General features: G+C 67.8%; 2 protein-coding genes and 1 non-coding gene across 8 annotated transcripts; 1 reads left to right on the top strand and 2 right to left on the bottom strand.

The window, feature by feature from the left end:
• Positions 1–1,130: 1,130 nt before the first annotated feature.
• Positions 1,131–1,294, top strand: LOC139669120 (U1 spliceosomal RNA). The gene has a single exon (XR_011697176.1). It is a non-coding gene; the product is annotated as a U1 spliceosomal RNA (small nuclear RNA).
• Positions 1,295–1,591: 297 nt separating this feature from the next.
• On the bottom strand, positions 1,592–9,176 carry MAPRE3 (microtubule associated protein RP/EB family member 3). 5 transcript variants are annotated; one of them, XM_071548122.1, is made up of 8 exons: positions 9,051–9,142; positions 6,936–7,087; positions 4,387–4,514; positions 4,156–4,301; positions 3,614–3,815; positions 2,898–3,049; positions 2,661–2,813; positions 1,592–2,434 (listed from the first exon to the last, which is right to left on the bottom strand). In XM_071548122.1, the coding sequence occupies exons 2-8, from the start codon at positions 6,941–6,943 to the stop codon at positions 2,366–2,368; spliced, it is 858 nt and encodes a 285-aa protein (XP_071404223.1). In that variant the 5' UTR covers positions 6,944–7,087; positions 9,051–9,142; the 3' UTR covers positions 1,592–2,365. The 5 variants fall into 5 exon arrangements, with proteins under 5 accessions (XP_071404223.1, XP_071404226.1, XP_071404224.1 ...); XM_071548125.1 differs by having other exon boundaries at positions 3,659–3,815; XM_071548123.1 differs by lacking the exon at positions 9,051–9,142 and adding an exon at positions 7,670–7,770.
• Positions 9,177–10,308: 1,132 nt separating this feature from the next.
• Positions 10,309–24,337, bottom strand: DPYSL5 (dihydropyrimidinase like 5). 2 transcript variants are annotated; one of them, XM_071547665.1, is made up of 13 exons: positions 24,271–24,337; positions 19,583–19,847; positions 18,418–18,576; positions 17,586–17,765; positions 17,436–17,504; positions 17,238–17,282; positions 17,052–17,127; positions 16,462–16,618; positions 15,590–15,731; positions 15,239–15,381; positions 14,950–15,157; positions 13,268–13,436; positions 10,309–12,293 (listed from the first exon to the last, which is right to left on the bottom strand). In XM_071547665.1, exons 2-13 carry the CDS (start codon positions 19,841–19,843, stop codon positions 12,208–12,210), a joined length of 1,695 nt encoding a protein of 564 aa, XP_071403766.1. In that variant the 5' UTR covers positions 19,844–19,847; positions 24,271–24,337; the 3' UTR covers positions 10,309–12,207. The 2 variants fall into 2 exon arrangements, with proteins under 2 accessions (XP_071403766.1, XP_071403768.1); XM_071547667.1 differs by lacking the exon at positions 13,268–13,436.
• Positions 24,338–24,802: the final 465 nt, after the last annotated feature.

Below are 24,802 nucleotides of genomic sequence, written 5' to 3'. Positions count from 1 at the left end.
CTCGTCCCAGGATTCCTGGAGCCCAAACCAATGGTACAGGTGCACCTAAAACTTCACTGGGCATTTTCTTTCCTGCAGGTTTGCCTCAGTGAGTGGGCAGAGCTGCACTTTTGGATGAATATGTAACCAGACAGAGTCCTCAGGAAGGTCAATCATGCATTTACCTTGCACTGCAAAGGACGCTGGGCCTGTGGAGAAAGTGATGTGTTGGTTTCATCTTCCCAGTCGTGAATTCCATGGGGTGTAAAACGGTCTGGGGGATTTCCTGCCCCTGAGGAATTTCACACCAACAACATTCACTTTCATTTTACTAAAGGTCCCTCATGACCAGTAACTACATAATGAGCTGCTCCAGTATCCACTAGAAAATCCACTGTTGCATTCCCCAACTTACCTGGAACCTGAGGACTAGTCCGAGGACTGGCCTTCTTCAGTCCAGCTGAATTACTGACATAATTCCTGTCTTTTCCTAATTCTGCCTTCTGTGCCTCTGCAAGTCGGGACACTCCTTTTCCCAGTGCCCCTCCTGCCTGCAACAGGCACTCTGATCCTCTGGGAAGGGCGTTGAACCCCCACCCTCGCCCTCAACCTTGTCCCTGGAATCCTCCTCACCCTCTGCCTCTTCCCCGTCCCTTCATGTCAGTCAGGGCAGCCGACAAATATTTCAGGAATTTCGCTCCGTGAATTTCACTCTCCTTCTCTTCTCCCTCTTCCCTGTCGTTACAGAATCACTCGGGAAACAACCACCCTCTCTTGCTGCTTCTCTCCCGAGTTTGTTTCTAGTCCCCGGCGCCGACTGCCCGAGAAAAGCCCGTTAAAGGCACAGCCCGGGCGGCCTCTTCCCTCCGGCGCTGGATCCGAATCCATTGGGAGGGTGCGGGAGCTCCGCCAGGGGGCGGGGCCGTGCAGATGAGGGGGCGTGTCCATGCAAATCAGTCCCCCACAGCCTGCCGGGACACGCCCCGCGCGCACACGCCGCCCGCCACGCGCGTCCGCGGGCGCGGGTTGGGGCGCGCCGTGCGGAGGGACGGGGGGCGCGGGGCCGGGTCGGGGCGGGGGTCGGTGCGGGGTGTCCGTGTGTTGGGGGCGTGTGGGCGGTGTGGGGCCGGCGTGCGGGGGTGAGTGTGAGCATACTTACCTGGCAGGGGAGACACCATGATCAGGCAGGTGGTTTTCCCAGGGCGAGGCTCATCCTTTGCACTCCGGGTGTGCTGACCCCTGCGATTTCCCCAAATGCGGGAAACTCGACTGCATAATTTGTGGTAGTGGGGGACTGCGTTCGCGCTCTCCCCTGATCTCCTTGGTCAAAGACAGAAGTGGTTGTACCCGAGTTACGCGCTGGTTCTGCAGTGTCGTTTCCCGCACTGTTCGCGCTCCTCGCCCAGCCCGGGGCATCTCCAGGACTGTGAATCCCGAAACATCCGAACATGAAATATTGGCCCGACTCGAATCGCCCCCCCACACCCGCAGTGGCCCCGTAACCTCCACCCGGGACAGCTCCCAGTTTCCCCCTCCTGCCGTGGCCTGGCAGCTCGGAGGGACCCCCAGGCCAGGTCTGCGACCCCTCGGTGCCCCTCCAGCACAGGCAGGATGCGGTGTTACCACACGAGTTTATTTAAATAAAACTGAACACAGATGCAGCGTTGCGACCGGGGTGATGGACCAGACAAGCGATGCGACAGGGACACGGTGGCCGGGGCTGGCGGGCGCTGCAAGCCCTCGCGGTCACCCACATGGACCCCAGCTCTGAAGGGGACATGGGCGAGGGGAGAGGGTCACTGCTGTCCCCACCCCACAGCGGGGACAGGCTTCCACTCTGGGACCCCCGTGGGGGCGCGTTACCCCACTGCCATGGCCTCACAGGGCCGGGATTTCCTTTCCATCTTTCCAGGAACCTGAAGCAACACCTCCCTCCTTCACCCACAGCCTTCCACAGGCTGCCAAACTGGCACCCACCCTGCCGAGAGGGTCCCGGGGGCCACGGGGGGCCTGGCAGGGTGGGCAGCATGTGGCACCCCGGGCCAGCCCCCAAGGACTCAGTGTTCCCTCTCACTCTCACCATGGACAGGCGTGACGCCGGGGCGGCCACGGCACTCACTCACACCGGCAGGGACAACGGAAATAAATATTGGGAAGGGGGTGGCGCGGGCTGGGCCCCGGCACAGAGCCAGAGCCCATCCCCAGACCCGTCCGTGGCACGGCCGCGCTCCTCGCCCGGGGGACGTCGGCTGGTTATGTAGACGGGGGGTTCCCCCCGGAGCTGCCGGAGACCGCGATGGCGTGTGACAGTGCAGGGCGAGGCGTGGGCTCAGACCTCGAATGTCTATGGTGGGGGCGGCGCGGGGGGCGCGGGCATGGGCCGGGGCTAGTACTCGTCCTGGTCCTCTGGCGGCTGCTCCTCCAGCTCATCATCCTCTGGTGGAGCGAAGCCCTCCTGGGGGGGATATGATGGTCATCAGCACAGGGGGGCACAGGTGGGCACGCTGAGCCCCCCCAGCATGGCATGAGGGCTTCGGCAAAGTCCAAACCTCTCCAGCACCCAGGGCAGCAAACACGGCTCGGGGTGGCTGTGGGGAAGGGGGTCTGTCCCCTCCCATGGGCACCCAGAGAACAGGATGGGGACACGGGGGTTTCGGGGTCCCACGGTGCCCAGCCCTCACCTCTGTGGCATAAAGCACGCTGACAATGCCAGTGATGATGGGGCTGTTCTCATTCTCGTGCTCTTGGCAGATGAGCTCAATGTCCCGCAGTTTGCTGAAGTAGAAATCCCGCTCCTTCTCCAGCCCGTCCACCGTCAGCTTCAGGTCCATCAGCTGCAGGAGAGGGAAGCATCTGGAGCCTTCAGCCCCACCCACAACCCCACGGTGCCCTCTGGCCTCTGGGCAGAGTCTCCCCACCTGCTGGTTGAGCTCCAGGATCTGTGCGTCGGCCTCAGTGCCACCATTGCGGGCAGCGGGCGAGTTTTTCCGGAGGATGCCACTGGGCACGTTGCCAAGGCGGGCTGGGTTCGGGGTGTTCTTGGGGCCCGTGGGGGAGGTTCTCTGGGGGACTTGACAGTACATGGGGACCATGGGTTAATGCCAGCCAGGGGGGCTGTCAGTGGGGATTTCCCCTTGCATTGTGCTGGGAGGCAGCAGCAGGCAGCAAAGGCAGGCAGAGCCGTGGCTCCAAGCTCCCCTACCTTCAGCCCCCCTGCCTGTGTTTCCCCTGGCAGATCTCACCCCCAGCCTCCCCAAGGGTGTTTGCGGCTTGGTTGAGGTTCATTGTGGGATTTGGGGGGGGTGCCAGCCCTTGAGATGCTCCCATGCAGCTGGCACAGGGAGCCCCCAGTGCCCACAGGAGCCGCACTGCAGTGGAACAGCACGGGGGGGATGGCAGCCAAGAGGGGACAAACCACTCCCGGCCCGGGGTGAGCAGGCAGATGGGGGTAGCTGAGCCTGGCCCGGCTCCCTGCTGTCCCCTCCACTGTCCCGGTGTTCCTGCAGACCCGCCCGGCCCCCCCAGTTCAGGCAGGCAGGCAGCAGAGCGGGGCACAGGCAGGGGTTCAGGGGGACGCCCGGCCATGGGGTGCAGAGGGCGGGGGCAGCGCTCGCCGGGGGGCCCCGGACATTACCTGCAGTGCCAATGGGTTTCTTGGATTTGTTGTAGATGTGATCACCTGGGTTAGGGGGGGGCGCGACGTCCTGGCCCTGCCGCGCCAGCAGGGGGTTGTACTCCTTCCCGTCGTAGTTGGCATCAAAGAACTTCTTGAACCATTGGATGAACTCAAAGTTGTCCTGGAACTTGCCCTTCACCAGCCGCTCCACCGCGATGATCTACAGAGACATGGAGGGGCCAGTGGAGCTCCACTCCCAGTGCGGCTGCCGGCATGGCGGGGACACCGGCACGGCACGGCACGGCACGGCATGGCACGGCATGGCCCACTGTGGCACAGCCCCTGGTACAGTGGGGACACTGGCACAGCACGGCATGGCATGGCCCACTGTGGCACAGCCCCCGGCATGGCGGGGACACCGGCACGGCACGGCATGGCACAGCCCACTGTGGCACAGCCCCTGGAACAGTGGGGACACTGGCACAGCACGGCATGGCACAGCCCACTGTGGCACAGCACAGCCCACTGTGGCACAGCCCCCACCATCCCCAGGGACCTACTTTGTCCACTCCCATCTTCTTGAAGGCGGCCTGAAGCACCTTGAAGTTGTGGATGTACTCGTGCTCCAGCTTGGCCTGGAATTTCACCTTCCGCAGGTGCACACAGCCGGGGAACAGCATGTCCATGAACTGGCAATAGGCAGCCCCTGTGCCAGGCCCACGCCACGGTCAGGGGGGCCTGGGGGCACCCTGACACTGCTCCCTCCATGTCTCCAAAGCCCCCGAGCCCACCTGAGCAGAGCTGCTCGATCTTGGTGTAGTTGAGCTGCAGGGAGTCGTTGACCCAGGCCAGCATGTCATGGCGGCTCAGGTTCTCACTGGTCACCGACGTCGAGTACACATTGACGGCCATGCCCCAGCTGCAAGAAATGGGGGTCACACCGTGGGGCACCCCAACCCCACACCGGGGGCACCTGGACCTGGGGTGTCCATCCCACCCAGGTTCTCATGCTGGAGGTACCGGGACCTGGGGCACACATCCCACCCAGGCTCCAGAACTGGGAACACTGGGTCCTGGGATGTCAATCCCACCCAGGCTCCAGAACTGGGAACACCCAGACTCTCACACTTTGAGGGACTGTGACCCAGGGCACATCCCACATACCACCAGGGCTCCAGTACCGGGGGATGCCAGGACCAGGCTGCCATGGGACCTGTGGGACCATCCCTACCAGCTGCACCCACAAATAAGGCAGGAGGGGTGTGACAGGGAGGCGTGAGGGTCTCCAGAAGCCCCATGGTGGCCCACCCAGCTGGATGGACCCCTGCCCTGCACAGGGGTACCCAGGACAGCCAGGTCACAGGGTACCACTGGGAGCAAGAAATGGATGCAGTGCAGGATGTGGCTCACAAGCAGGGTGTCCCAGGGGACATGGGTACCACCAAGGGGCCACAGGCACTGCTGAGGGCACTGCCCCTGTACCAAGGGGCTGCTGCTGCCCTGGGAAAGGCCACGGGGCTCCTGGGGGCCAGTGCCCATAAGCAGCTTAGGGCCCCCCCTGCAGCCCCCGGTGCTGCCTAATCTGCCGGGGCCAGGATCGGGATTGGGGTCCTTTAGAGCAGGGCTTAGAGGGGCAACATCTGCCAGCAGGCACAGCCACAGGCCCGTGCCCAGATGGCAGGGGGCTCCAGGACCCCCTGTCCATAGACCCAGCACAGCAGAGCCAAGGGAGCCCCCCAAAGAGTGGGGGTTGCCGATCCTCCATCCCACTGGCCCCCGCCAAACGCTTTAGCGCAGGTCTCTGCCCGGCTGCCCCTCCCCGGGCCGGGGGTCCCTGTCCCCCCGCACAGCAGCGGTGGCAGCGGCGCGTTAATCCGCTTCCCTCGCTGGGGAGGGGGGGCTGTGGGGCCCGGGCCAGCTGCCAGGCGGGGGCCTGGGGGGGGCAGTGCCCCTCACCTCCCCTCCCGCTGCCACGGCCCGGGGGGGCGAGATGGAGCAGTCAGCGCACGGCGGTGCCCCGGGGTGCTGGGGGGCAGTGGCGGGGGGCTGTGGGGCGCTACCACCTCCGCGGTGTCCGTTCGGTGAGGAAAAGGTGCTGGTGGTCGCAGCCTCTGCACTCTCGGGCTCAGCACCGCGGTGACTCAGCACCGGCGATGCCGCACGGCCACGACTGTGGCCATCTGAACCCCACCGGCAGCTGAGCTGACCCGTACCCCGCCGCGGCCGAGACGCCCGGGACCCCCGTCCCACTCGGCCGTGTCACCGCACGCAGCTGCGGGGGTGGGTATCGGTATTTTTAGCTGTCACCGCATCAGCTGGAACCGCGGCCCCCGCGCCGCCGCCATCCCCGGCACGGCGCGGTGGGCACCGACCCGCTCCCGGTACCGGCGGGAGCAAAAACCCCCCCGCGCCCGTCCCGAGGCCTCGTGCCAGCGGGGTGCGGGCAGGGGTCCCCGCAGGGCTGTCCCTCTGTCCTCTCCCCTGGCTCCGGCAGCGGAGCTGAGTCATGCGCGGCGCTGAGCCAGAGCCACGCGCACTGCGGTGCCGGAGCCGCCGCGCCGGGGCCGGGGGCTGCACAGGGTCCTGTGGGGCGGGGGGCGGCCTGCCCGCCCCGGTGAGGAGCCGCTGAGAGCCCCCTGCCATCGCCGGCCCTTCCCCAAATAACTGGAGCAGCTGCAGGCAGCCCGGGACGGGACCCTACGGCGAGCCGCGGGGCCGCGTCGTGCCCCGGTGGAGCGGAGGGATGCCCGGTGGGACCCGGAATGGTCGCCCACGGCTCTCCGACGCTGCCCGCGGGGCTCTCGTTTGGGACGGGGCAGGGACCCCCGAGGGCCCCCACCGGGGACGGGTCGCCCGGCGGGATGAACTGGGTGGGGTGTCACGGAGCCAGCCGAGCCCCGCGTGTCGCCACCAGCCGCACCCCGACTCCCGCACACGCCGGCACACGTGAGAGCCCGAGAGAGAACCCTGCCCTGCAGGGAGAACCCGGACACGTCGGGAGAACCCTGACCCCGGCGCGGGGCCACGCTGGCCGGGGCGCCGGTGCCACCCGGCCCGCCCCCACCCTCCCAAACCTCCCAAACACCTGCCAGGTCTCCGGCGCAGCGTCGAGCACGCCCCGGTGTAATGACAGGGGAGCCAGAGCCTGCGGCACCCTCCGACCCACTGCCGACCCGACGCCGCGCAAGGGACGCGCCCAGGGCCGGGAGCCTCCGGCCCGGCCGGTTTGCCACCGGCTCTTGCCAAAAGACTGATGAAAACAAGAATTCGGCCCCGATTCCCGGCAGGCCGTGGGGAGAGGGGCTGTTGCCGGGCGCCCGGTCAGGCGTGGGACGCTTACCGCTGCATTTTAATTGTTCGGCCCCGAGCTGACAATCACGGCCCGACGGCGCCCGAAGCCCCGGGCGTGTGTCCGTGCCCGTCCCGCGGCGCTGCCGGCGCGCACGCAGAGGTCGTCCGGGCCCCGTCCCACGCCGCAGCCCCCGGGCCGCTCTGCCCAAACAAACGGAGCAGAGTGAGGCCGGGCGCGTGTGCCAGCGCGGCGGCCGAGGGCGGCACCGACGGCGGGCACCGGGAGCCGGGCGGCGCGTCGGTGCCGGCCCGGCAGTACCAGCACCGCGGGGCCGGGGCGAACTGGGCTGCTGCGACTGGCGGGTTCTATTTTGGGAGCCGTCCCGGTGGCTTCTCAAGTGACAAACACGCGCGGGGGGTGGCAGACAGCCCGGCGGGGGCTGAGCGCCGTGCGGAGCTGCCGCGGGGCTGCCGCGGATCTGGCAGTGGGCACGGTGGCCGCATGCCATCAGGGGTGGCCACTCGCCACTGTCCCCCCCCAGGTGTCCCTCCAGCGCCACCTCCCCTCATCCCGAGCGGAGCGCAGCATCCCCGCGACCCAGCCTGCGCTGCGGTGGGTACAGGTGGGTTTGCTAGGCGCAGGCAGCAGCCCCCAGCCCCGCACCGGCTCCAGCCCCAGGCCCAGCCCCGCACCGGCTCCAGCCCCAGCACCCTTCCCTGCCTCCCGGCGGCAGTGTCCGCCCCGGCCCGGTCCCCGCCAAGGCGAACCGGACGCTCACGCACCGGGAGCTGTCGGCTCCCGACGGCGATGCCCTGCGCGGTGTCCGAAGCGCGGGGTGGGTGGTCGGCCCCGCAATTCCCCCCGCCCCGCTCGGCTCCCGCTAACCTAAATAACTCGGTACGGCGGCGGGAGCATGTGCAGAACGGAGCCCTCCCCCCCGCTCCTGAAATATTAATGCCGAGCGCCGCGGGATGAGCCGGGCCGGGAGAGCCGGGCTGGGCGGGGGACGCGCTCACACCCCGGGCCGGGGCAGCCCGCCCGTGCCACGCCGCTGTCCCCACCGTGTCCCCACGGCGTGACGGGAGGGACCGGGAGGGCTCACGACAGCCCCGGGACTCCGGTCACACCGGGGGGGCTCAGGGCGGCACTACGGGCCGGGTCTGTGCAGCCCGACCCGACGGGGGGACCCGCTCAGGAAGGTCCCGGCGGGAGACGGGGCTGGATGTTCCCGGGACGGCGGGGGGAGCACAGGGAGGGGCTGCGGCCCCGTCCCGACACTCACGCGCCAGCGACACCGCAACCACTCCGGTGACAGCACCGTCCCGGTGACACCGCAACCACTCCGGTGACAGCACCGTCCCGGTGACACCGCAACCACTCCGGTGACAGCACCGTCCCGGTGACACCGCAACCACTCCGGTGACAGCACCGTCCCGGTGACACCGCAACCACACCGGTGACAGCACCGTCCCGGTGACACGGGGCCGCCATGAGTCGGAGCACCGGGAGCGCGTCCCGCTCGGTGACAGCCGCCGGCCGCCCTGGCAGCATCCCGGGAGTGACACCCACACCAGCACCGGAGGGACGGGCCCGGCGGCACCGGCACTGCCCGACCGGCGGCGGACCGGGCCCCGCAGGACCCTCCGAGCTCGGGGGTCTCCGGGTGACGCGGAGGGCCCACCGATGTCCGGGGCCGGCGGCGACGGCCGGGCCGGTGCTGCGCGGTGCCGAGACTACAGCTCCCGGCGTTCCGTGCCCGGGCCGTACCGAGGCCGTGCCGTGCCGGAGCCGCAGCGCGCCGAGGCTGCACCGTGCCGTGCCCGCGGCCCCGCGGGAGCCGCAGCCGGGACGCAGGAACGGCCACCGCTGAGTCAGGCCGGGCCCCGCCGCCCCCGGCCCCGCTCCCGGCCCGGCCGCGGCCGCTCCATCCCCGGCGGCACCGGACGGACCCCCTCCACCACCCGAGGCCGCTCCGTTCCCGGAGGCCCCGCGGCCCCCCGGCCTCGCCTGTCCAGCTCCAGCCCCGGCCCGGCCCCGCCGCTCCATCCCCGGAGGCCCCGCGGCCCCCCCCGCCGGTGCCGGCGGCCGGTGCGGGGATGCGGACGACGGCGACGGTGCAGCCCGGTCCCTCCCCGGCCCCGCGGGCGGTCCCGCCGCACTCACCGCTCGGCTGCGGCAGCCGCCGCTCCGCTCCCCTCGCTCCGCGCCGGCGCTCCGGGACCGGGACCGGGACCGGGCCGGGACCGCTTCGACCCACCGCGCCTGCGCCGCCCCTCCGGCGGGCGGGCCCGGCCGCTTGGGCCCGCCTACGATGCCATGGCAACGGGGATGACCACGCCCCTTCAGCCGTGGCAACGGCAACGACCACGCCTCTCTGTCGCCATGGCAACGGAGCTGGCCACGCCCCCGTTAGCCCTTCTCCCACAGCGCACCCTGGCGGCGGGCGGGGACACCACCACCACCCCCCCCCCCCCCCCCCCGGGACATCCCCCGGGACAACCCCCCGGGACACCCACCGGAACAGACCAGGGACAGACACGGAAGACCCCTCGGGACACCCCCCGGGACAGACCAGGGACAGACCCGGGACACCCCCGGGACACCCACCGGGACAGACCAGGGACAGACCCTGGGCACCCTCGGGACACCCCGGGACACCCCCCGGGACACCCCTTGGGACACACCCGGGATAGACCAGGACCCCCTCGGGACCCCTCTGCAACATCCCCAGGACCCCTTTGGGATCCTCCAAAACTTCCCTCGGGACCCCCAAGCACTCCCAGGACCACCGCTGGGACCCCTCTAGGATTTCCCCAGGACCCTTCCAGGACCTCCTCGTGATGCTCATGCATCCTGTAACCTCTCCAGAAGCCCCTTCTGGAGCCCCAAACTGTCCCGGGACATGTGGGACACCCCTGTGGCCCAGGGAGCCCTTGTGACACACCGAAGAGACCACAGAGGCCCCCCCGGGACCCCCAGAAGCCTCGGGGACACCCCAAGCCCCCTGCACCCACCTGTCTGTGCATCCGAGCAGTGATGTACGTGTGGTGGCAGGGCCAGCCCCATGTCCCCATGGTGTCCCTCCCCATGTCACTCTATCCCCACATACCTCACATGTCCCCTCCATGTCTCCATGTCCCCATGCATGTCCCCCTGTGTCACCAAGTCCCTACATGTGTCCCTCCCGTGTCCCCATGTCCCCCCATGTCCTCCATTTCTCCCCATGTCCCCATGTGTGTCCCCTCCATGTCCTTGTGCATGTCCCCCCTGTGTCTCCATGTCCTTACACACGTTCCCCCATGACAGGGTTCTCTTTGCTTCCAGCACCACTTCCCCCCAGTCTGTGGCTGTGGAGTTTCCAATCCTGACCCCCCCGGCCCACCCGGACACCCCCGAACCCCCAGGCAGGCACAGGCCGAGCGCTGTGAACGGTCTTTAATGAGCACACAACGGACGGCAGGTTCCTAAACTGGCCGTGTGGGACCACCCAGGGGGACACGGGCCCCTCTGCTGGGCACCCACCGGCCCCCAAACACCTACAGGGACCTACAGGGGGAGGGCACAGGGGGCACAGGGAGGTGGGCGTGGGGGTGGGGCTGGGGCACCCTTGTAGCACCAGGGGGAACGGGGACCCCTCGGGGGGGCCACACGCACCTGGACCCCCATTGGCACCGGGAGCAGTGCTGGGGGCCCCGGTGGATGAGGGGGGACCTGGCATGGCCTGGAACAGGTGTCAGAGGGGTGGGAACACGTGTGCAGGTGTGCTGACACCTGCTGAGGAGCTCACCTGTGCACATGTGTGCCCAAACACACCTGAGAGCATGAGGTGTGACACAGGTGTGCACAGGTGTGTGCTGGGGACACCTCACTGAGGTGTGTGCAGGTGTGACACAGGTGTGCACAGGTGTGTGCTGGGGACACCTCACTGGGAGTGTGCAGGTGTGACACAGGTGTGCACAGGTGTGTGCTGGGGACACCTCACTGGGAGTGTGCAGGTGTGACACAGGTGTGCACAAGTGTGTGCTGGGGACACCTCACTGAGGTGTGTGTGCAGGTGTGACACAGGTGTGCACGGGTGTCTGCTGGGGACACCTCACTGAGGTGTGTGCAGGTGTGACACAGGTGTGCACAGGTGTGTGATGGGGACACCTCACTGAGGTGTGTGTGCAGGTGTGACACAGGTGTGCACGGGTGTCTGCTGGGGACACCTCACTGGGAGTGTGCAGGTGTGACACAGGTGTGCACAAGTGTGTGCTGGGGACACCTCACTGAGGTGTGTGTGCAGGTGTGACACAGGTGTGCACGGGTGTCTGCTGGGGACACCTCACTGAGGTGTGTGCAGGTGTGACACAGGTGTGCACAGGTGTGTGATGGGGACACCTCACTGAGGTGTGTGTGCAGGTGTGACACAGGTGTGCACAGGTGTGTGCTGGGGACACCTCACTGAGGTGTGTGTGCAGGTGTGACACACATGCAACAGGTGTGCACAGGTGTGTGCTGGGGACACCTCACTGAGGTGTGTGTGCAGGTGTGACACAGGTGTGCACAGGTGTGTGCTGGGGACACCTCACTGGGAGTGTGCAGGTGTGACACACATGCAACAGGTGTGCACACCTGTGCCGGGTCAGCTGCTGGGCCCACGCTCGTGCAGGTGTGTGTGAGGGCCAGGAATGGGGGGTGTGGGGATGGGGAGGTGCAGAGATGGGGCTGCGGGGACAGGGACAGAGGAGGGTGTGTGGGGGGGCAGGAATGGGGGTGCAGGAGTGTAGGTGGGGATCATGGATGGGGAAAAGGGATGGAAATGGGGGTTGGGGTGCAGTGGGGGGTTCAGGGATGGCTGAGGGTGCAGGGATGGAGATGGCAGGATGATGATGAAGATGGGAACAGTGAAGGGGACGGGGGTCAGGGATGGTGATGGGGGTCAGGGATAAGGGCTTGGTGATGGAGGGGGGGGCAGGAATGGGGTTCAGGGGTGGTGGTGGGGGTCAGGAATGGGGTCAGGCTGGGGCCAGGAAGGGAGGGGTCCCTGCGTCTCCCCTATGCTAGTGACACAAACCACTTCAGAGTATTTCCACGTGATGCACAACAAGTCAAAAATTCACTGATCCAAACCCAACGTGCAAACAGAAAAGGGCCGGGGGGACACCCGCTGCCCCCGGCCCTCCGTGCCCGGCCCCCCGCATGGCCCTGCGGCCGGCACGGCCCCGCCGGCAGCACCGGGGCCAGGCAGGGCCCCCGCGGCGAGGGGAGCCCCACCGAGCCGGGCTCCGGGGGCTTCGGGGCGGCGCCTGGTCCTCAGTTGGGGGACAGGTCCCCGGCTCTACCAGATGCCGCTCGACCGGCCCCCGGGGGGAGCGAGAATCCGGGCCGAGGCTCGTTTTGGAACGTGGTCATCGATCTGAGAACCTGTGGGGCACAGGGATGGACGGCGGGCATCAGGGAGGGGGCACGGGGGGCAATGAACAGCACCGGCAGTGGGGACAGCAGGGGGTCTGTGTCTCCCCGGCACTGCCCCGTGTGCCCTCGGCATCCCCAGAACGGCAGGGACAGGGGATGCTCCGTGTCCCCTCACTCCTGCCCCGGCTGTGCCAGATGCAGAGGGAGGGCACCGACTGGCACCTCATGCAGCTCCTCCATGTGCCACCACTGACGTTTGTGACCCCCAGGTCCCCATCTCCTGCCTCGTGGGGGCCAGGCCAGCCCCAGTGCCACTGGAACACCGAGCAGGTGCCAGCATGGAGTGTCACCAAGACCACCAGCTCAGGCACAGGGTGGTGAGCTGGGGCTGCCCGAGCACAGCACACATCCCATCGTGGCTGGCACAGACCCCCAGCCTGGCACAGCACGGACCCTGGGCCACCCCCGACCCCCCAGCCAGTGCAGCCACACGATGGACAGTGCGTAGAGAGACGGGTGAGGGCTGTGGGACTGCAGGCCCAGGGCTGGAGGCAACTCTGTTCTGCCATGGCTCCCTGCATGGAAGGAGGGGGGGGCTGCACCCTGCAGGATTGGGACACCCTAGGGGAGTGATGGGAGTGGTGGGGACACCCTGAGGTGGCAGTGGGGACACCCTGAGGTGGCAGTGGGGACACCCTGGTGGGTGATGGGGATGTCCTGGGGTGGCAGAGGGGACGCCCTGGTGGGTGATGGGGACGCCCTGGGGTGGCAGAGGGGACGCCCTGGTGGGTGATGGGGACGCCCTGGGGTGGCAGAGGGGACACCCTGGTGGGTGATGGGGACGCCCTGGGGTGGCAGTGGGGACACCCTGGTGGGTGATGGGGACGCCCTGGGGTGGCAGTTGCCCAGCCAGTGCTGGATGCTGCGGGTGCAGGATGGGGATGCCCCAGGGTGCTGGCCCCTCATTGCATCCCTGCTCTTACCAGAGAGGCTGAAGCTGGACTCGTGGAGGTCCCTCATGCCCCCGTGTCGCGTGGCCGGCCGGGTGGGCGTATCGGCCAGGGGCGTCCCCGTCTCTTTTTTACCGGCATGCACAACCACGGCCACGTCCCCCAGGTACGGGGTTCGATCCACGCCCCGCAGCTTCAAACTCTGCCAGGAGCAAGAGAGAGCAGAGAGAGCGTCAGCACCCACCGAGGTGGGGGGCTGTGGCCGGGGCTGGGGGGCCGCGGTGCAGCGGGGAGAGGGGTGCCAGGGCCCCCCATAGTGGGTGAGTGGTGCCAGGGCCCCCCATAGCAGGGTGAGGGGTGCCAGGGCCCCCCATAGTGGGTGAGTGGTGCCAGGGCCCCCCATAGCAGGGAGAGGGGTGCCAGGGCCCCCCATAGTAGGGAGAGGGATGCCAGGGCCCCCCATAGTGGGGAGAGGGATTCCAGGGCCCCCCATAGTGGGTGAGTGGTGCCAGGCCCCCCCATAGCAGGGTGAGGGGTGCCAGGGCACCATAGAGGGGCAAGGGGTGCCAGGGCCCCCCATAGCAGGGTGAGAGGTGCCAGGGCACCATAGTGGGATGAGGGGTGCCAGGGCCCTATAGAGGGGTGCCAGGGCCCCATAGCAGGGTGAGGGGTGCCAGGGCCCTATAGCGGGGTGCAGATTGGCCAGCTGGGGGAGGGAAGGGGCTGGGCATGCTGGGGCTGGGGAGTGGGCTGTGGTGCAGGGAGGGGGCTGCAGCTGGGGAGGGAGCTGAGGCAGGGAGAGGTGGCTGAGGCTGGTGAAGGGGCACTCAGTGGGGTGCTGGCTGGGCTGTGGGGCTCTCAGAGCAGAGTGGTACCAGGGCAGAAGCAGGGGCCGGGGAAGGTGGGTGACCCTGGAAGAGCAGCCCCTCGCCCCGTCCCCCCAGCAATGCCAAGCCATGCCAAGCAATGCCAAGCCAAGCCATGCCATGCCAAACCAAGCCAAGCCCACACAATATCCCATGCCCACCCAACAGCTGTGCACAGCTCCAGCCAGGCAGCCCAGGGCTGGTTACCAGCTCCCTGTGCCAGTGCCAGGACCCCCCTCACAGCATCAGCACTGCACTGATCCCCCAGCACATCCTCAGCCATGGCACTGAGGCACAGGGCAGGCCCCGGTGCTGGGGCTGCCAGAACTCAGGTGTGTCTGGTGCATGCAGTGCCACCATGAGCCATGGGGTTGCCTTGGAGGAGCCAGGAGAAGGGCAGGTTGCTGGGACAAGGGGCTGTGGGGGGCCTGACATTCAGTCTCAGGATAGCCATGGGCCACAAATTTGTTGGGACAACTGTCCCCTTGCATTGCCAGCATGACAGCAAGAACTCAGGGGAGGGTCTTCCCTTGCATGCTGATGAAACTGTCACACATGCCCACCTGCAGGGACCCCCGTCACCTGAGTGAGACATGCTGTGCTCATCACATGCTCCAGTGTGGCACTGGCCATGGCATAGTGTGGCATGGCACTGTGGTGGCACAGACCCTTCTCCCACACTGCTGGGACCACCATGGCCACTGCCCCTGCCTCATCCTGCCCAGCAGCCCACATGGTGCAGCCCTGCCCCACACCATGGCACCACTCTGGCATGGCCATGGCACAGCCACGGCACCGCTCCAGCAATGCTCTGGCACAGCCACGACACAGGTCCTGCCACCCCTGTACCTTCTCGCGCTGCACCAGCTTCTTGTAGGCGACGTCTGGGAAGGAGCGGAGTGGGCAGAACTTGCCGGTGCCCTCGGCGCACATGAAGACGCCGTTCTCGTACACCACACGCCCGCGGCTGATGGTGACCAGCGGCACCCCGTGGCACCGCATGTTCTCGTACAGGTTGATGTCCCCACCCTGCACCTGGGTGCTGGCTGAGATGGTCCTGAGTGGGTGGATGGGGCGGTGAGTGGGCACTGGGCACAGGGAGCCCCTCCCCAGCCCCTGTGCTGTGGGCTGCACCTACTTGGTGGCCTCGGGGTCCCAGACCACGACGTCGGCGTCAGCCCCGGGGATGATCCGGCCCTTGCGCGGGTACAGGTTGTGGATCTTGGCGGCGTTGGAGCTGGTCACGGCCACGAAGCGGTTCTCATCCATCTTACCCCCAACCTGCCACCGGAGCAGGGGTGAGGATGTGCCAGACTTTGTCCTATCCTGTTCCCCCAAGCCTCCTAAACACCCCAGGGGTGCTGCCAGAGCTGGAACCCTCGCCAGGACCCACTGGAGTGCTCTGGGAGCACTTCACCTGCCAGCAAACACCCCATGGTATGTCCCACCCCACCACAGCCCCAGGGGCCAGGGGCCAGAGGTGCCATACCACACCACGCTCCCAGATGATGTTCATGCGGTCCTGCACCCCGCTGACGCCATGGGGGATCTTGGTGAAGTCCTCCTTGCCCATGGCCTTCTGCTTGGTGCTGAAGGGCCGGTGGTCTGAGGCCACAATGTTCAGCGTGTCACTGTGGGGAGACAGGGCAGGGTGGGGGATGGCACTGCTGGGGCTGCTTGGGGTGCCCAGGGGAGCCCAGAACCCAGAGAATGGAGCACCTACACCATGGGGTGCCTGGAGAGCTTGGCACCTGGGGAGCAGGGTGCCCAGGGAATGGGGTGCCCATGCAGCGGGATCCCCAAGGGAGTGGACACCCATGCAAGTGGGGTCCCCAGGAAGCTTAGTGCCTGTGGAATGGGGTCCCCAGGAAATGGAGCACCATACCACAGGGTGCCTGGAGAGCATGGTGCCCAGGGAACAGGACACCGAGGGAGTGGGATACCCATGAAGTGAGATACACAAGAAGCTCAGTGCCTGGCAAGGAGGGTGAACAGGGAATGGAGCACATCCACAGTGGGTTCCTGGTGAGTGGGGCACCCATACCCCACCAGGTGCTCAGCAAGGGCCTGGGAAGTGCAGCATCCACAGAGAATGTCCTCAGGGGCACGCGGTGTCCGGGGAGTGAGGCACAGAGAGCTCAGTGCCCGGGACATGGGGTGCACAAAGGATGGGGTGGTTGGAGGGCACAGCACCAGGGGAGCAGGGTGATGGGGCAATGACACAGCCAGACTGCCTGGCACCTGGGAGCAGGACATCAGAGCATGCCGGACACCAGGATGCCTGGAGAGAACTGGCAAGCACAGCTGGCAGGGAGGAGGTGCCCAGGGGGAGAGGAGGGAGGGGCCGGGTGGGGGGCTCACTTGGCGAGCAGGCTCATGAGGTAGGCGGAGGTGTTGGTGTCGAGCCGCAGCGGCGGCACGGTGACGTAGGCGGCGGCGTGGAACCAGTCCTGGTGGTAGTAGTGCAGCCCGGTGAGTGTGGCGTGCGCCGTGGTCGTCTCCGCATACACCACCTTCCCTGCCGGGGCGGAGGCACAGGTGTGTGCAATGGGACAGGTGTGCAAGGGCATGTGTGCAAGGAGCACCTGCCTGTGTGCTGTCCATGTCTGGATCCCCATGTGCCCTAAGGGCATGAGCACTGTGTCCATACGTGCGCTCAAGTGTGTCCTGTGTGTGCCCACATGGGTGTCCCGTGGCTGTGGCTCCAGGTGTGCACACCAGTGCAAGGGCCCCACAGAACACACATGTGCCTGTGTCTGTTCCTGCCTGTGTCTGAGTGCCCACGTGTCCCTGCATGTCCACAGCTCTACAATCCATGTCTACATTCCTCCAAGCCCACAACCTCCCTGGTGCCCATGCTTGTCTTATGTTTGTGGGTGTTTCTGTGCCCACACAGGTGCTCCTTGCCCACATGTGTGCTGGGGAGGGGCGTGCCTGTCCGTGTCCCCTACCTTGCATCTTGGCAGCGGCGATAACGTCCCCTGCGGACATGCTGGAGACGTTCACCAGGTACACAGGGCAGTGGGTCTGTGGAGAGCGGGTCAGTGGCACTGTCCCTGTGGCAACCCATCTCCACAGGGACCCCCATGGAACTGGGATGCCCACCCTCAGCCCACCCCATGCCCAGGACCACTCACCCGGTTGGCAATGGTGATAACACGGTGTGTGGCCTCGGCTTCCAGCTGTGGAGAGAGCCGGCAGTGACATGTGTGGCACGGTAGGGTGGCACCGACGGGTGGGTGGGGGACACAGTGATGGGTGGGATGTCTCAGAGCATCCCAGCCATGTCCCATGCCACCACTGCGGTGACATGGTGACACCCAGACATCACCTACCTCCTCGGGCCGGCTGATCTCAATGCCCTCTGGCCCTGTGATGCCCAGATCCAGTGCTTCTTTAGCTCCCTGAGGAATTTGGGGGGTCAGGGTGGGGGTTCTGCTGCCCCAAGCTGGGGGCCCTCCTCACCCCCCATGCCCCAGGCCCACCTCAGCCACCAGCTCTCCATTCTCGGCGTGGACGCGGGCGATGGCCCCGAAGTCACGGCAGGCTCGCAGGACCTGGTAGAGCTCGCTGTCCCGCAGCATGTACAGGTCCTTGTAGGTCATGAACATCTGGAAGGAGTTCACTCCCTTCTCCCGCACCAGCGTCTCCATCTCTGCCTTCACCTGTGCCGGGACAGGGGGTTCAGTGTGAGACGCGCTCCCCACACACTACGGAGGCCCCCATCACAGGGCAGAGACAGCCACACCCCCCTGGGGACATGGGATGTGGGATTTGTGGGTGATTTGGGCAGTGACAGATGCTGGGGGGGTGGGGAGGATTTTCTCACCCCCTGTGGGGCACTCGCTCCATCCCTCCACCCCCTGCTCTGACTGTGGGAGGTCAGGGCCGGGGTCTCCCCATGGCACAGCTGGGAGCCAGGTCTGATCCTGCTCCAGCAGCTTTGGGGAGGGTGCACGGGCTGAGCGTGCCATGCAATGGGGTCTGGGCACTGCGTCCCCACTGCCATCCCCATGGGAGTCATGCTGCAACTTGGGGTCCCAACAACCTGGGACCACCACCCCGGGTATCCTGTTCCTCCCCATGGAGCAGCAGCACCTTCCCTGCCACGTCAAGGGGCTCAGCTCTGCAGGGACCCCCTGCCCCGACAGGACCTCTGAGCCCCTGCCCTGCTGAGCCTGGCTCAGGGCAGCTCAAAAGGCAGCCTGGGGGCTCAGCCCACCCCCCAAGCAGCTAATGGGATCAGTGGGGCTGGGAATTAGCCCCGGCAGCTGCTCCCGGGCTCCCAGAGCCATGACGGAGCCGTGCCGGACTCACCTTGGGTGCCCACCAGGTGATGCCCATGTGCAGGGCATAGTCACAGCACACCTTGGGGTCGGCCAGGCTGCGGCACTTCTCGTAGGCGTCCAGCAGCGACGTCTCTTTGTCGGGCAGGACATGGCCGATGATCATTGTCGTGCCGCCCACCAGCGCTGCCTGCGGGGCACAGGGGCCGCGGTGGGGGCACAGGATTCCTCCCCTCACCGACGGCACCGATCCTGCCAGGCCGTGAGCCAGGGGAGCCCCCAGAAGCCAAGTCGGGGTGGCCACATTTGGGCAGGTCATTGCCCACAGGTAGATGGGGGCCCTGGGTGCAGGCAGGGACTCTCATATCCCCCTTGCCCTGTCCACAGCTGCCCATTTGCAGCAGCACATCTGGGTACACAGCACATCTGGAGAGCCCATCCTGCCGCCACTGGGGCACCCACTGCCTGCACAAACTGCTGGATTTGGGGTACCGGGGCACCCAGCAGCCCCCTGGTACAGAGCCCCATGTGGGATGGGACCGCAGGGAGCCCCCCCCGCCACAGTGGCGTGGGTGGCACTGTGGCACCATCAGTGTCCCCAGCTCACCCGGCTTCGCTAATCCCCAAAGCTCCTTTGCCAATCGGCCCTCACGGGAGGTGCCGACGTGGTGCCATGAGGCGGGTGATGGTGACGGAGAGCAGGCCTGGCATGGGGCACCCACAGGCACTTTGCTGACCCCTGCCCACCAGCACATCACTGAGCCCCCCGCCCAGGGCCAGAGAACACCCCAGGGACAGGCGCGGCCAGTGCTGGCCAGCACAATGGCTGCTCTGTGAGGGCACTGGGGACAGCAGGACAAGCTGCAGGGACAACCCTGTGCTGGCCCCTTGACAACCCCAGGCAGTGGCACCCGGTACACGGTGCCACTGTCACAGGGGGGGCAGAGGGTCCCCGAGCTGGCACAGGGTGCCACGGTCCTGGTGTGGGAGGAGGGTGTCCACAGCAAGGGGACATGATAGATGGGATGTGGGGACAGGCAGTGCCACTCCACACTGCTGCTCTGGAGCTGATACTGCCAGAGATGCCAGCAGTCCTAGCCAGAGAGCCGCACCATGCCAGACATCCAGTGCCCTGGGAAGTGCCCCCAGGGAAGGGAGCAGACCACCACACTGGGGGCTTGGGGTGCAGGGGGTACCTTGGTGCCATGGTAGAAGTCATCGACACAGGTGGCGTTCATGAAGGTCTGGTGGAAGTGGGTGCTGGTGTCAATGCCACCCGGGATGACAAGTTTGCCAGTGGCATCGATGACCTTGGCACCACCGGGGATCATCAGCTCGCGCCCCACTTGCTGGATGATGCCATTCTCAATGTAGACGTCGGCCTCGAGTGTGCAGTCGTCGTTCACCACCTTCCCCCCCTTGATGAGGATCCGCATGGTGGCCGCGTTGGCCATCATGGTGCTGCGGGGCAGGGGCAGTGCTGGGGTGACCACTGGCAGCCCTCCAGCACCAGAGGGTCACCCCATTGCCCACCCTGGCTGGAGGTGCCTCCGTGTAGGGCTCAGCCACATGGCTGCGCATCCTCCACAGGTCATGTCAATGGATTATCCCAGGAAATCTGTGGAGAGGAGGGGCCCTGGCACCAACCCGGGGGCTGCTGCCCCACTGAGGTCCCCACTCCAGTGACACCAGTCTGCATCCTGCACACTGCTACTTGTTCCGTGGTCCCAGCACCCAGAGCAGGACTGCTGGACCCCCATCACTGCCTATCCCCCACTGCCCCCACTTCCTCCCAGCTGCTGGGGCCGCACACGCTGAGGGGACGCTGCTCAGTATCCCCATGAGGCGACAGCACTCATGACAGAGCAAGCTGCCTGCCTTGTCCCTGTGGGTGACTGGGACTGCCATGGAGAGCACCACCCAAGGGTGTCTGTGCACACAGCCCCACACAGTGCCAGCTCTGTCAGAGCCCCCTGTGCTGCCCCAGCACTGCCTGAGCCCTTGGCAGTGAGGGGCGTCCCCAGACACGATCAATAAGTCATTTGGTGAAGGTCAAACACCATCGACCTGTTGGAGTGGGGACAGCACGTGACAGCTGTGCCCACTTGGGGGCATGAGGTGGGCTGGGACCCCACCAGAACCCCCAACCCAGAGACCCCACTGCAGGAACCCCCCAGGGGCCCCTCCACCAGACAAAGGCCAGAGAACCCACATGGGCAGCGTGGCACAGCCCAGTGTCACCAGCATGATGCTGGCACCAAACAGCCCCAGGGGAACAACTCTTGGTGCCCACCTGTGCCCTGTGGGTGCCCTGTGGGTGCCCTGTGTCCCCAGATCCCTGGATGGGCACACTGGGGCCAGCACTGAGCACAGGGCAGAAGGTGTTGCTGGTGGGGGCACAGACCCTGTGGCGAGGGGTGACCAGTGCCCCCACAGCCCCACTGCCACTCCAGTTGGGTGCTGGGACTTGGGCACCACTCCAAAGGGACAGTCCTGAGCTGTGCGGGCATTCCCAGCACCCATCCCAACACCTGCTGGGCAGCAAATGAGTTCCTGGGCACTGGAGCTGGTGGGAGCTGTGGTGGCCACGGGGCTGGGCCAGGCTTTGCTGGCAGCTGGACATTCCCAGAGCCACGGGCTGGAGCAGCTGCTGGGGAGCAAGTGGCCGTGCCCACTGGGGCCCACCACCACACTGAGGGGCACTGGGAGCTCTTCCTGAGCCCGTCCCCTCCCTGGGGCTGCATAGTGGCAGTGCCAGCCCTGCTGTGGGTGAACCTGGTGCCAGCCGGTGCCTCATCCCGCTGCCCTGGCCCTGGCATGGGGCAGCAGGAGCAGCTGCCGGGGGTCCTGCAAGCAGTGCCCCTCGGGAATGTCACTGGCACGTACAGCTGTGTCACTGCTGAGGGACCCTCCCAAAAGACCAGGGTGGGATGCCAGTGCCCTCGTGCAGCATGCCCATGTCACCATACGCGCTGGGCACTGTCATCTCAGCCCAGCTGGTCCCATGTTCACACCTGCCCCCCACTACTCCCCAGCTCTGCCTCAGGTGCCCAAGGAAGCCACTGCCCCACGTGAGGGCTGTGGTGGGTGACACCCAGACCCACAGCTACACTGCCAGGGACAAGAGGGACGAGGGGCACAAGAGGAATGAGAGGTTCAGCCCCAGCCAGGGACCCTCTGAGCCCCTGGTGGCAGCTGGGGTGGGCCAGGACATCAGGGCTGAGACCCCCTCGGTGGAGCAGGACCAAGGGGGACGAGGTAGTGCTCGCAGTGCCACCGCAGTGCCCACTATCCCCACGAGCCCCCGGGGCCCCAGGGCAGGGCTGGGCCAGGCAGGAGGATGCAGGAGGGGGATGCAGGGGGAGATGGCGCAGCACAGAGGGGGTGTTGGGGGGAGGTGTCACAGCACACCCCGAGATGAAAGCAGGCTGAGGTGACGGACGGATTTGGAGCACGGAGCGTGCGGGGAGCAGCCAGCGCCCGCTGCCAGCGGTGCTGCAGCACCCACCGCCCTGAGACCCCTGGCACAGGGAGGATGGGGCACAGAGGGGCTGCTGGGGTGGGCAGAAAGGGGGTGAGTGTGGCAGAGCGTGGCAGAGCATGGCACAGGGAATGTGGGGCTGGCAGGGGGACAGGGTATTGCTGGGGGCACAAGCGTGGGTTGGGCACAGAGCACAGACAAGGGCTGGCGTTCCACACACTGCCTGTGGCCTTGGCCATCATGGAGCCACCCACGCTGCTGCCACCACTGCATCCATCCTGCTGTGCCAGGCCCTTTTCCAACCCCATCCTTGAGGACCCTCAGCCACCCCCTGGACCACCTCAGGAGAGCCCTGCTGTCTCCATGCCACCAGCCATCAGTTCCCATGCCCAGTCCCGGCTGCCCACTGAGGCCTCTCTGGCACACTGGTGTCCCCAGCTCACACCAGTGCCCTCAGCTCACTCCCCGTGCTCCCCAGCTGACACCAAGTATCTGCGGGGGCTTTGCCCCTCTGTGCCCCAGCCCGCGCCTCAATGCCAGCATGGCACCAGCCCTGGTGACACCGGGGCCCTTGCCCAGACCCCGGCCAGCCGCTGCAGCGTGGCGGCACAGCCAGCGTCGGCCGGTGGTGGCCGTGCTGGCGCGGTGGCCGGAGGCTCCTGCCAGACAACGAGCTCCCGGGTAGGACAGAGACGCAGCGTCAGCGCCGGGGGGGCACCAGCCCGCCGGGGACCCCCGCCCAGCCCGCGCCGCAGCCCCCGGCTCGGCCACTCGGCAGGCGCGGCCGCTCCCGCACACAAAGCGGCGCACCCGTTCGGGGCTCGCAGCCCCCCCAGCCCCGCCGGCTGCCGCGGGGACAGCTGTGACCCTGGCGGGACAAAGCGACCCCGGCCCGGCAGGGGCTGCCGGGGACACCTGTTGTGGCCGGGGCGGCTGCCGGGCCCGGCCTTTGTGCCGGGGCTGCCGCATTGTGCGGCGCGGCGGGGCCGGGGACCCCTCACGGCCCCCCGCTTTTGTCTGCGCAGACGAGACCTTGGCACCCACCCTGCCCGCGCCCACCCTGCCGGCGGGTGCCCCGGCAGGACCCCCCCCTTGGTCAGGGCGGGACTCGGCGACAGTCACGCCGGTGACACCGACCCGCGCCCACCGCCTGGCCCCGGCCAGAGGCGGCAGCTGGGTGGGCATCGCCCTCCCCGGCAAATGTTCCGTGGGGGATTCGCACCGTCACGGCCCCCCCTCCTTGCCCCGGCTCCGTTCCGGGCGCGGCCAGGACCGTGCCGGGTCCCGCCGCCGGGGTCCCAACCGAGCAACTCCCGGGGCCAGGACGAGCTGCGGAGCCACCGGGCCACCGCCCCGGGAGGGACCGGGAGAGCCGCGGGGGCCGCGATAGGCGGGCGAAGGGCCGGGGATGCCCCATCAGGGCCGCTGCCGCCGGGTGCGGGATGCTGCCCACGGGAGGCCGGTCCTTGTCCCCGCGGGGACCTTGGCACGGCCCGGCCCGGCCCGGGCACGGCGCGGCCACGCCCGAACGAGCGCGGGGCGCTGCGGCGGGTCCCGGTGCGGACAGCGAGCACCGCGGGGGTCCCAGCCCCGCTCCCCGGTGCCCGTCACAGCCCGGCCCTGACCTGCGCGTCACTGCGGCAGGAGGTCGGGGCGGCGGGCACCGAACCGGCGGTGCTGCCAGCCCGGGAGTCCCCGGCGGAGAGCGGGGCTGTCCCCCGGTGCGGGGCGCTGGGCTGGGCGCAGCCCCGGTGCGGACCGGGCGCGGGCGCGGTGCCGCTGCGGCGGGTCCCGGCGCGGGGTCCGGGGGTTTCGGGTGGTCCCGGCCCCGCCGGTCCGGAGTGGCCCCGCAGACAAAGCCCGGGGCCGCCCAGCACAAAGGATGCTCCGAGCCGGGGCGGGGCCGCCCGGGAGCCCCGGCGGAACAATGGGCCGGGCCCGGCGGGACCCTCGCCCCGCTCGCCCGCCGCGCCCCCGCCGCCCCGGGGTCCCAGCCCCGCCGCGCCCCGCGCACCTGCTGCTCCCTCCGGGTCGCGACACGGCGCCGACGACGAAGCGGGGCCGCTCGGGGCGGAGCAGCCGTCCCCGGCGCCACACCCGCCGAGGCGAGCCCCTCGCGCTGTCGCGACACCATCGCCCTGTCGCGACAAGTGACTCGCCATGGGTGGGCGGCGGTCACACACATTTATCCCCGCCTTACCCCGGCGACGCGCCCCGAGCGGGGATGGCGAGGCAACTGCCTCCGTCCTCGCCTGTCGCGACATCCGCGCATGTCGAGACACACGCACCTGTCGCGATTGCCCCTCCCGCCACGATAACGGCTCAGATCCTGGCGGTACGCGAAGAGCCCCTCCCGGCCCGGCCCCCCCGGCCCCGCCCGACCGCGCCCGGCCCCGCCGGTACCTGCCGCTCCTCCCGGTGCCGCTCCCGGTGCCGCTCCGGCCGCGATCGCCTCTCACCCGAACCTGCGCCGCGGGGGCGGGGCCTTGGCTGAGTCCCGACCAATCGCCGTCAACTCTGGCCCCCGGAGGCGGGGCCTCGGTAGCGCACCGGCCAATCACAGCCAACTCTGGCCCCCTGGAGGCGGGGCCGGGCCCCCAGCAGGGTGGGCTGAGCGCGGCCTGACTGACAGGCGGGGGCGTGGCCAGAGCGCCGGGCCCCGCCCCGCCCTCCGCACGCGCCGTTGCCGTGGTGACGGAGCGCGCGGGGCGACCCCGGGACCCCCCGAGACCGCCCCGGGGCCCCCCAGACCCCCCGGGACCGTCCGGTGACCCCCGGGACCCACCCGGACCCCACTCCGGCCCTGCAACAGCCCATCGCCCCCCGGTAACCGTCCCATGGCAGCCCCCCAGGGCACCCGATGGCCTCCCACGGTCCCCGGGCAGCCCCCCATGGCGCCCCCCACCACACATCCCTCCCCATGGGACCCAGTGGT

The sequence above is a fragment of the Pithys albifrons genome, chromosome 2 (assembly GCF_047495875.1).
Source record: "Pithys albifrons albifrons isolate INPA30051 chromosome 2, PitAlb_v1, whole genome shotgun sequence".
Classification (NCBI taxonomy): domain Eukaryota; kingdom Metazoa; phylum Chordata; class Aves; order Passeriformes; family Thamnophilidae; genus Pithys; species Pithys albifrons.
Note: the sequence above shows the minus strand (reverse complement) of the source record. Positions and strands in the feature narration are given on the sequence as shown.

Coding starts and splice junctions, on each gene's coding strand:
- MAPRE3 (XM_071548122.1), bottom strand. Junction 4,302..4,386: donor GATCGAGCAGCTCTGCTCAG/GTGGGCTCGGGG, acceptor GGCCTGGCACAG/GGGCTGCCTATTGCCAGTTC. Junction 2,435..2,660: donor GCGTGCTTTATGCCACAGAG/GTGAGGGCTGGG, acceptor TATCCCCCCCAG/GAGGGCTTCGCTCCACCAGA.
- DPYSL5 (XM_071547665.1), bottom strand. CDS start 19,843: ATGATGGCCAACGCGGCCACCATGCGGATCCTCATCAAGGGGGGGAAG. Junction 17,128..17,237: donor TTATCACCATTGCCAACCGG/GTGAGTGGTCCT, acceptor CGCTCTCCACAG/ACCCACTGCCCTGTGTACCT. Junction 15,158..15,238: donor TGGGACCCCGAGGCCACCAA/GTAGGTGCAGCC, acceptor CCACCCACTCAG/GACCATCTCAGCCAGCACCC.